General features: G+C 51.3%; 1 protein-coding gene across 1 annotated transcript; it reads left to right on the forward strand.

Annotated features, from left to right (window-relative positions):
• Window positions 1–4,021: 4,021 nt before the first annotated feature.
• Window positions 4,022–10,740, forward strand: LOC111585819 (chimeric ERCC6-PGBD3 protein-like). Its single transcript, XM_055008786.1, has 2 exons — window positions 4,022–8,842; window positions 9,086–10,740. The coding sequence occupies exons 1-2, from the start codon at window positions 6,979–6,981 to the stop codon at window positions 10,330–10,332; spliced, it is 3,111 nt and encodes a 1,036-aa protein (XP_054864761.1). The 5' UTR covers window positions 4,022–6,978; the 3' UTR covers window positions 10,333–10,740.
• The last annotated feature ends 6,126 nt before the right edge of the window (window positions 10,741–16,866 follow it).

Raw genomic sequence — 16,866 nt, forward strand, 5'->3', positions numbered from 1 at the left:
ATGAATGGGAAAGCTTTTTTTTTTTCTCTCTCACTTCTTTCCACAGCACACGGTCGGACATTTCGGGGGCGGTCGGATGAATGAGGTCGGATAAACCGTGGCCGGTCGGATGAATGAGGTCGGATAAACCGAGCCCGGTCGGACATTTTGGGGGCGGTCGGACACTCCCCTCGCGCTGCTTCTTTTTTTTTTCCTCCTTATTTGGTTGGATGAATGGGAAAGCTTTCTTTTTTTTCCCTCCCTTCTTTCCACACACAGCACACGGTCGGACATTTCGGGGGCGGTCGGATGAATGAGGTCGGATAAACCGAGCCCGGTCGGACGTTTCGGGGGGCGGTCGGATGAATGAGGTCGGATAAACCGAGCCCGGTCGGACGTTTCGGGGGCGGTCGGATGAATGAGGTCGGATAAACCGAGCCCGGTCGGACGTTTCGGGGGCGGTCGGATAAACTGACACTCCCCTCGCGCTGCTTCTTTTTTTTTTTCCTCCTGGTTGGATGAATGGGAAAGCTTTCTTTTTTTTCCCTCCCTTCTTTCCACACACAGCACAAGGTCAGATAAACCCAGCCCGGTCGGATATTTCGGGGGCGGTCGGATGAATGAGGTCGGATAAACCGTGGGCGGTCGGATGAATGAGGTCGGATAAACCGAGCCCGGTCGGACGTTTCGGGGGCGGTCGGACACTCCCCTCGCGCTGCTTCTTTTTTTTTCCTCCTTATTTGGTTGGATGAATGGGAAAGCTTTCTTTTTTTCCCCTCCCTTCTTTCCACACACAGCACAAGGTCAGATAAACCCAGCCCGGTCGGATATTTCGGGGGCGGTCGGATGAATGAGGTCGGATAAACCGTGGGCGGTCGGATGAATGAGGTCGGATAAACCGAGCCCGGTCGGACGTTTCGGGGGCGGTCGGACACTCCCCTCGCGCTGCTTCTTTTTTTTTCCTCCTTATTTGGTTGGATGAATGGGAAAGCTTTCTTTTTTTCCCCTCCCTTCTTTCCACACACAGCACAAGGTCAGATAAACCCAGCCCGGTCGGATATTTCGGGGGCGGTCGGATGAATGAGGTCGGATAAACCGTGGGCGGTCGGATGAATGAGGTCGGATAAACCGAGCCCGGTCGGACGTTTCGGGGGCGGTCGGATAAACTGACACTCCCCTCGCGCTGCTTCTTTTTTTTTTCCTCCTTATTTGGTTGGATGAATGGGAAAGCTTTCTTTTTTTTCCCCTCCCTTCTTTCCACACACAGCACAAGGTCAGATAAACCCAGCCCGGTCGGATATTTCGGGGGCGGTCGGATGAATGAGGTCGGATAAACCGTGGGCGGTCGGATGAATGAAACTATCTCGCCTCCCTGAACAAAACAGGACAGCTTCACACATCAGCAAGCCAGGGTAGGAAGGCACCGGGAAAGGCAGGAGCTGAAAATAGGAGGAACAGACAGAAAGACTACACAGCAGGAGGATGAAACGATCTGAACATTGTTGGATGAAAAATCGTTTCATCCTCCTGCTGTAGTCTGCCTCTGTTTTCATCCAATGTTCAGTTGTTTATTTATTTATTTATTTATTTTTGCTTCGCTGAGGATGACTCAAGCGACCTCTCAAGCAACCTCTCAGCACACACGACGCGTTTCGCGGCCCAGGAGAGGTCTCGTGAGCAGACCGGGGCCCGTCCCTCGCCCCGCGGCTCCGACTCCGAGCAGGAGAGTGAAGAGCCTCGGGCCGAGGAAATGAAAGCGAACGCCGTGGGCGGAACGACAGGTGAGTATCAGCGCCGACGCGTTTCGCGACCTAGGAGGTCTCGGAGAGGACCGGGGTCACCCTCTGGCTCTGACTCCGAGACCTCCTAGGCCGCGAGACGCCCGCCGTGCGAGGAGCGAGAGGGGGAGGAGGAAAACAAAAACCGACAACCTCTCAGCACAAACGACGCGTTTCGCGGCCCAGGAGAGGTCTCGTGAGCAGACCGGGCCCGTCCCTCACCCCGCGTGCGGCTCTGAGGAAATGACAGCGAACGCCGTGCGAGGAGCGAGAGGAGGAGGAGGATGAAAACACAAACCGACAACCTCTCAGCACACACGACGCGTTTCGCGGCCCAGGAGAGGTCTCGTGAGCAGACCGGGCCCGTCCCTCACCCCGCGTGCGGCTCTGAGGAAATGACAGCGAACGCCGTGCGAGGAGCGAGAGGAGGAGGAGGAGGAAAACAAAAACCGACAACCTCTCAGCACACACGACGCGTTTCGCGGCCCAGGAGAGGTCTCGTGAGCAGACCGGGGCCCGTCCCTCGCCCCGCGGCTCCGACTCCGAGCAGGAGAGTGAAGAGCCTCGGGCCGAGGAAATGACAGCGAACGCCGTGGGCGGAACGACAGGTGAGTATCAGCGCCGACGCGTTTCGCGACCTAGGAGGTCTCGGAGAGGACCGGGGTCACCCTCTGGCTCTGACTCCGAGACCTCCTAGGCCGCGAGACGCCCGCCGTGCGAGGAGCGAGAGGGGGAGGAGGAAAACAAAAACCGACAACCTCTCAACACAAACGACGCGTTTCGCGGCCCAGGAGAGGTCTCGTGAGCAGACCGGGCCCGTCCCTCACCCCGCGTGCGGCTCTGAGGAAATGACAGCGAACGCCGTGCGAGGAGCGAGAGGAGGAGGAGGATGAAAACACAAACCGACAACCTCTCAGCACACACGACGCGTTTCGCGGCCCAGGAGAGGTCTCGTGAGCAGACCGGGCCCGTCCCTCACCCCGCGTGCGGCTCTGAGGAAATGACAGCGAACGCCGTGCGAGGAGCGAGAGGAGGAGGAGGAGGAAAACAAAAACCGACAACCTCTCAGCACACACGACGCGTTTCGCGGCCCAGGAGAGGTCTCGTGAGCAGACCGGGGCCCGTCCCTCGCCCCGCGGCTCCGACTCCGAGCAGGAGAGTGAAGAGCCTCGGGCCGAGGAAATGACAGCGAACGCCGTGGGCGGAACGACAGGTGAGTATCAGCGCCGACGCGTTTCGCGACCTAGGAGGTCTCGGAGAGGACCGGGGTCACCCTCTGGCTCTGACTCCGAGACCTCCTAGGCCGCGAGACGCCCGCCGTGCGCGGAGCGAGAGGAGGAGGAGGAGGAAAACAAAAACCGACAACCTCTCAGCACAAACGACGCGTTTCGCGGCCCAGGAGAGGTCTCGTGAGCAGACCGGGCCCGTCCCTCACCCCGCGTGCGGCTCTGAGGAAATGACAGCGAACGCCGTGCGAGGAGCGAGAGGAGGAGGAGGATGAAAACACAAACCGACAACCTCTCAGCACACACGACGCGTTTCGCGGCCCAGGAGAGGTCTCGTGAGCAGACCGGGCCCGTCCCTCACCCCGCGTGCGGCTCTGAGGAAATGACAGCGAACGCCGTGCGAGGAGCGAGAGGAGGAGGAGGAGGAAAACAAAAACCGACAACCTCTCAGCACAAACGACGCGTTTCGCGGCCCAGGAGAGGTCTCGTGAGCAGACCGGGGCCCGTCCCTCACCTCGCGTGCGGCTCTGAGGAAATGACAGCGAACGCCGTGCGAGGAGCGAGAGGGGGAGGAGGAAAACAAAAACCGACAACCTCTCAGCACACACGACGCGTTTCGCGGCCCAGGAGAGGTCTCGTGAGCAGATCGGGCCCGTCCCTCACCCCGCGTGTGGCTCTGAGGAAATGACAGCGAACGCCGTGCGAGGAGCGAGAGGAGGAGGAGGAGGAAAACAAAAACCGACAACCTCTCAGCACACACGACGCGTTTCGCGGCCCAGGAGAGGTCTCGTGAGCAGACCGGGGCCCGTCCCTCGCCCCGCGGCTCCGACTCCGAGCAGGAGAGTGAAGAGCCTCGGGCCGAGGAAATGACAGCGAACGCCGTGGGCGGAACGACAGGTGAGTATCAGCGCCGACGCGTTTCGCGACCTAGGAGGTCTCGGAGAGGACCGGGGTCACCCTCTGGCTCTGACTCCGAGACCTCCTAGGCCGCGAGACGCCCGCCGTGCGCGGAGCGAGAGGAGGAGGAGGAGGAGGAGGAAAACAAAAACCGACAACCTCTCAGCACAAACGACGCGTTTCGCGGCCCAGGAGAGGTCTCGTGAGCAGACCGGGCCCGTCCCTCACCCCGCGTGCGGCTCTGAGGAAATGACAGCGAACGCCGTGCGAGGAGCGAGAGGAGGAGGAGGAGGAAAACAAAAACCGACAACCTCTCAGCACAAACGACGCGTTTCGCGGCCCAGGAGAGGTCTCGTGAGCAGACCGGGCCCGTCCCTCACCTCGCGTGCGGCTCTGAGGAAATGACAGCGAACGCCGTGCGAGGAGCGAGAGGGGGAGGAGGAAAACAAAAACCGACAACCTCTCAGCACAAACGACGCGTTTCGCGGCCCAGGAGAGGTCTCGTGAGCAGACCGGGCCCGTCCCTCACCCCGCGTGCGGCTCTGAGGAAATGACAGCGAACGCCGTGCGAGGAGCGAGAGGAGGAGGAGGATGAAAACACAAACCGACAACCTCTCAGCACACACGACGCGTTTCGCGGCCCAGGAGAGGTCTCGTGAGCAGACCGGGCCCGTCCCTCACCCCGCGTGCGGCTCTGAGGAAATGACAGCGAACGCCGTGCGAGGAGCGAGAGGAGGAGGAGGAGGAAAACAAAAACCGACAACCTCTCAGCACACACGACGCGTTTCGCGGCCCAGGAGAGGTCTCGTGAGCAGACCGGGGCCCGTCCCTCGCCCCGCGGCTCCGACTCCGAGCAGGAGAGTGAAGAGCCTCGGGCCGAGGAAATGACAGCGAACGCCGTGGGCGGAACGACAGGTGAGTATCAGCGCCGACGCGTTTCGCGACCTAGGAGGTCTCGGAGAGGACCGGGGTCACCCTCTGGCTCTGACTCCGAGACCTCCTAGGCCGCGAGACGCCCGCCGTGCGCGGAGCGAGAGGAGGAGGAGGAGGAGGAGGAAAACAAAAACCGACAACCTCTCAGCACAAACGACGCGTTTCGCGGCCCAGGAGAGGTCTCGTGAGCAGACCGGGCCCGTCCCTCGCCCGCGGCTCCGACTCCGAGCAGGAGAGTGAAGAGCCGCGGGCCGAGGAAATGACAGCGAACGCCGTGCGAGGAGCGACAGGTGAGTAGGCAGCGAGAGGTGAGAGGCGCCACAAAAAAAAAATCAAACAATGAAATCGCTAAACGGTTTTTCAAAAATGTTTGTAATAAATGAATACAGTTCTTTTTTGTCGTTGCCTCTTTTCTTTTGGAGGGGATGTGAACGCACGCACGCACACGCACACACGCACACACACAGAGAGAGAGGAAAAAATACAGAGATACAATGGAGCACAGGCGGCACATGAGAGCCACAGAACGTTCCAGAAAGTCCAGGAAGATTCTAGCTTGCTTCATGACAGCTTGCCAATTTTGGGAGCCTGAGGTAACACAAGGGCGTGGATGAGCCACACAGAAGTTCCAGAAAGTCCAGGAACATTCTGGCTTGGTACTTGGCAGCATCAGGAGGAAGAAAGGGCAGAGCGAACCGTGTGCAAGGAACGACAGGTGAGTAAGCACGCAAGAAGAGGAGGACAGAGAGAGGTGAGAGGCGCCACAAAAAAAAAACAAATCAAACAATAAAATCGCTAAACAGTTTTTCAAAAATGTTTGTAATAAATAAAATACAGTTCTTTTTTTTTTTTGTCTTTGCCTCTTTTCTTTTGGAGGGGATGGGATGAACACGCGCACACACACGCACACACGCACACACACAGAAAGAGGGAGAGGAAAAAATACAGAGATACAATGGAGCACAGGCGGCACATGAGAGCCACAGAACGTTCCAGAAAGTCCAGGAAGATTCTAGCTTGCTTCATGACAGCTTGCCAATTTTGGGAGCCTGAGGTAACACAAGGGCGTGGATGAGCCACACAGAAGTTCCAGAAAGTCCAGGAACATTCTGGCTTGGTACTTGGCAGCATCAGGAGGAAGAAAGGGTAGAGCGAACCGTGTGCAAGGAACGACAGGTGAGTAAGCACGCAAGAAGAGGAGGACAGAGAGAGGCGAGAGGCGCCACAAAAAAAAACAAATCAAACAATAAAATCGCTAAACAGTTTTTCAAAAATGTTTGTAATAAATAAAATACAGTTCTTTTTTTTTGTCTTTGCCTCTTTTCTTTTGGAGGGGATGGGATGAACACACGCACACACGCGCACACGCGCACACACGCACACACGCACACACACACACACACACACACACACACACACACACACACACACACACACACACACACACACACACACACACACACAGAGAGATACAATGGAGCCCGTGCAAAGCACACAGGTACGGGAGCCACAGAATGTTCCAGAAAGTCCAGGAACAATCTAGCTTGTTTCATGGCAGCTTGCCAAATTTCCTTTGGAACTGAGAAAAGATGAAAGGGAGCCTGTGCAAGGAACCACAAGGGCAGAGATGAGTCGCAGAATGTCCCAGAAAGTCCAGGAACATCCTAGCTTTTCTTGGCAGCTGGCCAAAGTCCTTTTGGGCCCAATGCAACAAACACACGGGTACATGGGAGCCACAGAATGTTCCAGAAAGTCCAGGAAGATTCCAGCTTGTTCCTTGGCGGCTTGCCAACTGTCCTTTGGAACTGGGAAAAGATGAAATGGAGCCTGTGCGAGGAAACACAAGGACAGAAATGAGCCGCAGAATGTTCCAGAAAGTCCAGGAACATTCTGGCTTGGTACTTGGCAGCATAAGGAGGAAGGGCAGAGCGAACGCGTGCAAAGCACGACACGTGCGTACAGAGCAAGAAGAGTAGGACAGCGAACGGCTGCCGCAAAAAAAAAAAACAACCTCTCAGCCATGAGACGTTTCGCTGCCAAAAAGGTAGCTGTCGTGGAATGGATGGGGAGGGTAAACTAAGACACGTATTAAATATATCACCCCTTTCACCACACCGAGGTCACACGGTAAGCCCTCACACGGTAAGCCCACAGCAAAAACAACCATGACGGCGCGACGACGTTTCGCCGCTCAAAGGTTCATGCAACAGCTTTTTTCCAGCTTGCCGTGTGAAGAATGCGAAGATTACGAAGATGAAGCGATACAAGAAGACGAACAGGAAGAAAGGTTCATGCAACAGCTTATTTCCAGCTTGCCGGGTGAAGAAGATAACGAAGATGAAGCGATAAGAGAAGAAGAGGACGAAGAGGGTCGGGGGCGAGGGAACGGGAGAAGAGGGTGGCGAAGGAAGGAAGAGGAGCGGAATCGAGAGCGCGAAGAGAGCATTTCGCGACGGCGAGAGCGAGAGCGAGAGGACAGGAGGACGAGGCAGCTGAGACGGCAGCGGGAAAAGAGCGATCGGGAGCGAGAGGAGAGGGGACGGCGAACGAAGGAAGAGGAGAGGAATCGAGAGGAGAGCGTTTCGCGACGGCGAGAGGACAGGAGGACGAGGCAGCCGGGAGGGCAGCGGGAAAAGAGCGGTCGGGAGCGAGAGGAGAGGAGAAGGGGACGGGGAAGGAAGGAAGAGGAGAGGAATCGAGAGGAGAGCGTTTCGCGACGACGAGAGGACAGGAGGACGAGGCAGCCGGGAGGGCAGCGGGAGAAGAGCGGTCGGGAGCGAGAAGAAAGGAGAACGGGGTGGAGAAGGAAGGAAGAGCAGAGGAATCGAGAGCGAGAGGAAAGCATTTCAAGACGGCGAGAGCGAGAACGAGATGAAAGGGGGACGAGGCAGCTGCGACGGCAGCGGGAGAGGAGCTATCGGGAGCGAGAGGAGAGAAGAGAGGAGGAGGAGGATGAGGACGAACAGGAGGAGAACACGAGGTTCGTCGCCAGAAAAGTTCTTCAAGAGACCCGGTCCCACAAACCTCGCTCGGACCCCGAGGAGGAGGATGACGATGAGGAAAGGCGACAGCAGTGTCAAGAACGAGAGGAGGATGAGCAGGAGAACGTAAGCCGGCCGGTCACCGAAGAAGAAGAAGAAGAAGAAGAAGAAGAAGAAGAAGAAGAAGAAGAAGAAGAAGAAGGAGATGAAGAAGAAGGAGAAGGAGAAGACACCCAACCAGAGCAAGAAAATGTAATATCATTCTTAGAAGACGAAGAAGAAGACCCACCAGAGCAGAAAAATGCATCCTCATCTTCAGAAGAAGAAGAAGAAGAAGAAGAAGAAGAAGAAGAAGACCCACCAGAGCAGACAAATGCAACCTCAGAAGAAGAAGAAGAAGAAGAAGAAGAAGAAGAAGAAGAACAAGAACAAGAACAAGAACAAGAACAAGAAGAACAAGAAGAAGATATCCGTCTTGTTGCACGAGAGACGTTCCTGTCGAGAAACGGGAAAATAACTTGGTCCTCTACACCGTACCAAACGACGGGGCAGCGGCAGCAGCAGCAGCAGCAGCCCTGGCCGCCTGGACCCACGGCCTACGCGGCTTCCAACGCCCGAGACATCGTCTCGACATTCTTCCTCTTCCTCACGCGGGAAATAGACGAAATCATTCTGGAGGAGACTAATCGCGAGGGTCTTAGGAAATACGGAAGAGACGGTTGGAAGCGGATGGACGAGATTGACCTGCACGCCTACATGGGGCTGCTCATCCTAGCCGGCGTGTACAGGTCCCGAGGCGAGGCCACCGCCAGCCTGTGGGATGCGGAGAGCGGACGTGCGATTTTCCGTGCCACGATGTCCCTCAAAGTCTTTCACGTTTACTCGAAGCTGGTGCGGTTTGACGACCGTGAGACGAGAGCGGAGAGACGAGCCTCGGACAAGCTGGCGGCCGTGAGAAAGGTCTGGGACGCGTGGGTCAAACGGCTACCGATCCTGTACAACCCCGGGCCTCACGTCACGGTGGATGAGCAACTGGTTCCGTTCAGAGGTGATGAGACAAACGATAAATAAAAAGTTTTTCAAAAATGTTTGTAATAATAAATAAATTACGGTTCTTTATTTTGTCTGTGCCTAATGGAGTGAAACACACACACACACACACACACACACACACACACACACACACACACACACACACACACACACACACTGCATACGGTGGTAGTGGAGTGATACCTGTTCTATAAGCTTCTCTCTCTGTCTCTCTCAATCCCCCCCACCCCACCGCAAGGTCGTTGTCCCTTTCGACAGTATATGCCCAGCAAGCCTGCCAGGTACGGGATCAAGTCGTGGGTGGCCTGCGATGCCAGATCCAGCTACGCTTGGAAAATGCAAGTTTACACGGGGAAGAAGCCCGCAGCAGCGGCCGCCGCCGCAGAGGGTGAGAAGCGACAACAGGGACGACGACTAGGAGGCTCGGAGAAGAACCTGGCAGCCCGCGTGGTGCTCGACATGACGGAGGGCCTGACGGGCCGTAACGTCACCTGCGACAATTTCTTCACTTCCTACGAACTCGCGCAGCAGCTCCTCCGCGATAGGAACAACACCATGCTCGGCACGATCAGAAAGAACAAACCCGAGCTCCCGACCGCCCTGCTCGCGGTCCGAGGCAGACGGGTCCTCTCCTCCAAGTTCGCCTTCACGCGCGACACCGCGCTGGTCTCCTACCTGGCCAAGAAAAACAAGAACGTGCTGCTGCTCAGCACGTTCCACGCACGGGACGCGGACGCCGTCGGCCGGCGGCGTGCGGACAATAAGCCCGCCGTCGTCCTGGACTACAACTCCAACAAAGGCGGCGTGGACAACCTGGACAAAGTCGTAGGCGCATACAGCTGCAGGAGGATGACGGCGCGCTGGCCCCTCGCCGTCTTCCACAACATTCTCGACGTGTCCTCCTACGACGCCTTCGTGATATGGAGAGAGCTCAACCCGGACTGGTTGCCCGGCAGGCGCAACAAGAGGAGGGTGTTTCTCGAGCGCCTGGGAAAGGCGCTCGTCGCTCCGCTCATCCAACGGAGGGCTCGCCTGCCGAGCGCAGAAGCGGCCGCGGCGGTCGTGAAAGCCCATCGGCTGGCGGCCGCGGGGGGTGTCGACAGGGACGGCGGCGGGGGAGTCGCTTCTCCTCCTCCTCCTCCTCCTCCTCCTCCTCCTCCTCCTCCTCCTCCTCCTCCTCCTCCTTCTTCTTCTTCCCCTTCTCTCCGTCCTCGGACGGATCTCGTCTCGGCGCCGGGCCCTTCGTCGGGGGCTGAGCCTTCTGCTGCGGCCCAGGCCCGGGCCCCCACTTCCAAGGCTCGTATCGAACCGCCCATGCCCGCGAGTAAGAGAAAGAGGTGTCAAGTCTGTCCCTCCAGTAAGGACTGTAAAACGCACAACATGTGCCGCGGCTGCGAGAAATACATATGCAGAGGCTGCGCGCTCCTGTACTGCGCCGCGTGTGCCAACTCCTCCTGCTCGTCCTTGGAGCGTGGGTCACTTTGACCCGGCGGAAAGGACGCTGGGCGCATACGCAATACGAAGGACAACACGAGGGTTAACATTCCGGAACCCATCAAAATTCCGGAATGCGTCCACAATTGGGAATACATCAACATTCTAGAATCCACCAACATTCCGGAACCCATCAACATTCCGTAATGCGTCCACGTTCGGGAAAACATCAACATTCTAGAATCCATCAACATTCCGGAATCCATCAACATTCTGGAATACATCAACATTCCGGAACCCATCAACATTCCAGAAGGCGTCCACATTCGGAATATATCCACATTCTAGAACCCATCAACATTCCGGAATCCATCAACATTCTGGAATACACCAACATTCCGGAACCCATCAACATTCCGGAATGCGTCCACATTTGGGAATACATGAACATTCTAGAATCCATCAACATTCCGGAATCAATCAACGTTATAGAATCTGTCAACATTCCGGAACCCATCATCATTCTGGAATGCGTCCACATTCGGGAATACATCAGCATTCTAAAATCCATCAACATTCCGGAATACATCAACATTCTGGAATACATCAAAATTCCGGGATACTTGGCTGAAGGCAACACTGCAGGAAACAACAACATTCTAGAATCCATCAACATTCCGGAATGCGTCCACGTTCAGGAATACATCAAAATTCTAAAATCAATCAACATTCAGGAATACATAAACATTCTGGAATACATCAACATTCTGGGATACTTGGCTGAAGGCAACACTCCAGGACCCAACAACAATCTAGAATCCATCAACATTCCGGAATCAATCAACGTTATAGAATTCGTCAACATTTCAGAACCCATCAACATTCCGGAATGCGTCCACATTTGGGAATACATCAACATTCTAGAATCCACCAACATTCCGGAACCCATCAACATTCCGTAATGCGTCCACTGTCGGGAAAACATCAACATTCTAGAATCCATCAACATTCCGGAATGCATCAACATTCTGGAATACATCAACATTCCGGAACCCATCAACATTCCAGAAGGCGTCCACATTCGGGAATACATCCACATTCTAGAATCATCAACATTCCGGAATCCATCAACATTCTGGAATACACCAACATTCCGGAACCCATCAACATTCCAGAAATGCATCCACATTTGGGAATACATGAACATTCTAGAATCCATCAACATTGCGGAATCAATCAACGTTATAGAATCTGTCAACATTCCGGAACCCATCATCATTCCGGAATGCGTCCACATTCGGGAATACATCAACATTCTAGAATCCATCAACATTCCGGAATCCATCAACATTCTGGAATACATCAACATTCCGGGATACTTGGCTGAAGGCAACACTCCAGGACCCAACAACAATCTAGAATCCATCAACATTCCGGAATCAATCAACGTTATAGAATCCGTCAACATTCCAGAACCCATCAACATTCCGGAATGCGTCCACATTTGGGAATACATGAACATTCTAGAATCCATCAACATTCCGAAATCCATCAACATTATAGAATCCGTCAACATTCCGGAACCCATAAACATTCCGGAATGCGTTCACGTTCGGGAATACATCAACATTCTAGAATCCATCAACATTCCGCAATCCATAAACATTCTGGAATACATCAGCATTCCCGGATACTTGGCTAAAGGCAACACTCCAGGACCCAACAACATTCTAGAATCCATCAACATTCCAGAATCAATCAACATTATAGAATCCGTTAACATTCCAGAACCCATCAAAATTCCGGAATGCGTCCACATTTGGGAATACATCAACATTCTAGAATCCACCAACATTCCGGAACCCATCAACATTCCGTAATGCGTCCACGGTCGGGAAAACATCAACATTCTAGAATCCATAAACATTCCGGAATCCATCAACATTCTGGAATACATCAACATTCCGGAACCCATCAACATTCCAGAAGGCGTCCACATTCGGGAATACATCCACATTCTAGAATCCATCAACATTCCGGAATCCATCAACATTCTGGAATACACCAACATTCCGGAACCCATCAACATTCCGGAAATGCGTCCACATTTGGGAATACATGAACATTCTAGAATCCATCAACTTTCCGGAATCAATCAACGTTATAGAATCTGTCAACATTCCGGAACCCATCATCATTCCGGAATGCATCCACATTCGGGAATACATCAACATTCTAGAATCCATCAACATTCCGGAATCCATCAACATTCTGGAATACATCAACATTCCGGGATACTTGGCTGAAGGCAACACTGCAGGACCCAACAACATTCTAGAATCCATCAACATTCCGGAATCAATCAACATTCCGGAATCAATCAACATTATAGAATCCGTCAAAATTCCGGAACCCATCAACATTCCGGAATGCGTCCACGTATGGGAATACATCAACATTTTAGAATCCATCAACGTTCCGGAATCAATCAACGTTATAGAATCTGTCAACATTCCGGAACCCATCAACATTCCGGAATGCGTCCACATTTGGGAATACATGAACATTCTTGAATCCATCAACATTCCGGAATCCATCAACATTCTGGAATACATCAACATTCCGGAACCCATCAACATTCCGGAATGCATCCACATTTGGGAATACATGAACATTCTAGAATCCATCAACATTCTGGAATCAATCAACGTTATAGAATCCGTCAACATTCCGGAATGCGTCCACGTTTGGGAATACATCAACATTCTAGAATCCATCAACATTCCGGAATACATCAACATTCTGGAATACATCAAAATTCCGGGATACTTGGCTGAAGGCAACACTGCAGGAAACAAAAACATTCTCGAATCCATCAAAATTGCAGAATCAATCAACGTTATAGAATCAGTCAACATTCCGGAACCCATCAACATTCCGGAATGCGTCCACATTCTGGAATACATGAACATTCTAGAATCCATCAACATTACGGAATACATCAACATTGTGGAATACATCAACAATCCGGGATACTTGGCTGAAGGCAACACTGCAGGACCCAACAACATTCTAGAATCCATCAACATTCCGGAATCAATCAACGTTATAGAATCCGTCAACATTGCGGAACCCATCAACATTCCGGAATGCGTCCACATTTGGGAATACATGAACATTCTAGAATCCATCAACATTCCGGAATCAATCAACGTTATAGAATCAGTCAACATTCCGGAACCCATCAACATTCCGGAATGTGTCCGCATTTGGGAATACATGAACATTCTAGAATCCATCAACATTCTGGAATCAATCAACATTATAGAAGCCGTCAACATTCCGGAACCCATCAACATTCCGGAATTCATCAACATTCCGGAACCCATCAACATTCCGGAATGCGTCCACGTTCGGGAATACATCAACATTCTAGAATTCATCAACATTCCGGAATCCATCAACATTCTGGAATACGTCAACATTCCGGAACCCATCAACATTTTGAAGGCGTCCACGTTCGGGAATACATCAACATTCTAGAATCCATCAACATTCCGGAATACATCAACATTCTGAAATACATCAAAATTCCGTGATACTTGGCTGAAGGCAACACTGCAGGAAACAACAACATTCTAGAATCCATCAACATTGCGGAATCAATCAACGTCATAGAATCAGTCAACATTCCGGAACCCATCAACATTCTGGAATGCGTCCACATTCTGGAATACATGAACATTCTAGAATCCATCAACATTCCGGAATCAATCAACGTTACAGAATCCGTCAACATTCCGGAACCCATCAACATTCCGGAATACATCAACATTCTGGAATACATCAACATTCCGGAACCCATCAACATTCCGGAATGCGTCCACGTTTGGGAATACATATACATCCTAGAATCCATCAACATTGCGGAATCAATCAACGTTATAGAATCAGTCAACATTCCAGAACCCATCAACATTCCGGAATGCATCCACATTTGGGAATACATGAACATTCTAGAATCCATCAACATTCTGGAATCAATCAACGTTATAGAATCCGTCAACATTCCGGAATGCATCCACATTTGGGAATACATGAACATTCTAGAATCCATCAACATTCCGGAATCAATCAACGTTACAGAATCCGTCAACATTCCGGAACCCATCAACATTCCAGAATGCGTCCACGTTCGGGAATACATCAACATTCTAGAATCCATCAACATTCCGGGATACTTGGCTGAAGGCAACACTGCAGGACCCAACAACATTCTAGAATCCATCAACATTGCGGAATCAATCAACGTTATAGAATCAGTCAACATTCCGGAACCCATCAACATTCCGGAATACATCCACATTTGGGAATACATGAACATTCTAGAATATATCAACATTCCGAAATCAACCAACGTTATAGAATCCGTCAACATTCCGGAGCCCATCAACATTCCGGAATGCATCCACGTTTGGGAATACATCAACATTCTAGAATCCATCAACATTCCGGAATCAATCAACGTTACAGAATCCGTCAACATTCCGGAACCCATCAACATTCCGGAATGCTTCCACATTCGGGAATACATCAACATTCTAGAATCCATCAACATTCCGGAGTACATCAACATTCTGGAATACATCAACATTCCGGGATACTCGGCTGAAGGCAACACTGCAGGAAACAACAACATTCTAGAATCCATCAACATTCCGGAATCCATCAACATTCTGGAATACATCAACATTCCGGAACCCATCAACATTCCGGAATGCGTCCACATTCTGGAATACATCAACATTCTAGAATCCATCAACATTGCGGAATCAATCAACGTTATAGAATCAGTCAACATTCCGGAACCCATCAACATTCCGGAATGCATCCACATTTGGGAATACATGAACATTCTAGAATCCATCAACATTCTTGAATCAATCAACGTTATAGAATCCGTCAACATTCCGGAATGCATCCACATTTGGGAATACATGAACATTCTAGAATCCATCAACATTCCGGAATCAATAAACGTTACAGAATCCGTCAACATTCCGGAACCCATCAACATTCCGGAATGCGTCCACATTAGGGAATACATCAACATTCTAGAATCCATCATCATTCCGGAATACATCAACATTCTGGAATACATCAACATTCCGGAACCCATTAAGATTCCAGAATGCGTCCACGTTCGGGAATACATCAACATTCTAGAATCCATCAACATTCCGGAATCCATCAACATTCTGGAATACATCAACATTCCGGGATACTTGGCTGAAGGCAACACTGCAGGACCCAACAACATTCTAGAATCCATCAACATTCCGGAATCAATCAACTTTATAGAATCAGTCAACATTCCGGAACCCATCAACATTCCGGAATACATCCACATTCGGGAATACATGAACATTCTAGAATATATCAACATTCCGAAATCAACCAACGTTATAGAATCCGTCAACATTCCGGAGCCCATCAACATTCCGGAATGCATCCACGTTTGGGAATACATCAACATTCTAGAATCCATCAACATTCCGGAATCAATCAACGTCATAGAATCCGTCAACATTCCGGAACCCATCAACATTCCGGAATGCGTCCACGTTCGGGAATACATCAACATTCTAGAATCCATCAACATTCCGGAATCAATCAACGTTACAGAATCCGTCAACATTCCGGAACCCATCAACATTCCGGAATGCTTCCACATTCGGGAATACATCAACATTCTAGAATCCATCAACATTCCGGAGTACATCAACATTCTGGAATACATCAACATTCCGGGATACTTGGCTGAAGGCAACACTGCAGGACCCAACAACATTCTAGAATCCATCAACATTCCGGAATCAATCAACGTTATAGAATCAGTCAACATTCCGGAACCCATCAACATTCCGGAATGCGTCCACATTTGGGAATACATGAACATTCTAGAATCCATCAACATTCCGGAACCCATCAACATTCCGGAATGCATCCACATTTGGGAATACATGAACATTCTAGAATCCATCAACATTCTGGAATCAATCAACGTTATAGAATCCGTCAACGTTCCGGAACCCATCAACATTCCGGAATGCTTCCACGTTCGGGAATACATCAACATTCTAGAATCCATCAACATTCCGAAGTACATCAACATTCTGGAATACATCAACATTCCGGGATACTTGGCTGAAGGCAACACTGCAGGACCCAACAACATTCTAGAATCCATCAACATTCCGGAATCAATCAACGTTATAGAATCAGTCAACATTCCGGAACCCATCAACATTCCGGAATGCGTCCACATTTGGGAATACATGAACATTCTAGAATCCATCAACATTCCGGAATCCATCAACATTCTGGAATACATCAACATTCCGGAACCCATCAACATTCCGGAATGCATCCACATTTGGGAATACATGAACATTCTAGAATCCATCAACATTCTGGAATCAATCAATGTTATAGAATCCGTCAACATTCCGGAACCCATCAACATTCCGGAATGCGTCCACGTTCGGGAATACATCAACATTCTAGAATCCATCAACATTCCGG

This window comes from Amphiprion ocellaris, unplaced genomic scaffold, assembly GCF_022539595.1.
Source record: "Amphiprion ocellaris isolate individual 3 ecotype Okinawa unplaced genomic scaffold, ASM2253959v1 Aocel_unscaffolded198, whole genome shotgun sequence".
In the NCBI taxonomy this organism is placed as follows: Eukaryota; Metazoa; Chordata; class Actinopteri; family Pomacentridae; genus Amphiprion; species Amphiprion ocellaris.

Coding starts and splice junctions, on each gene's coding strand:
- LOC111585819 (XM_055008786.1), top strand. CDS start 6,979: ATGACGGCGCGACGACGTTTCGCCGCTCAAAGGTTCATGCAACAGCTT. Junction 8,843..9,085: donor GCAACTGGTTCCGTTCAGAG/GTGATGAGACAA, acceptor CCCCACCGCAAG/GTCGTTGTCCCTTTCGACAG.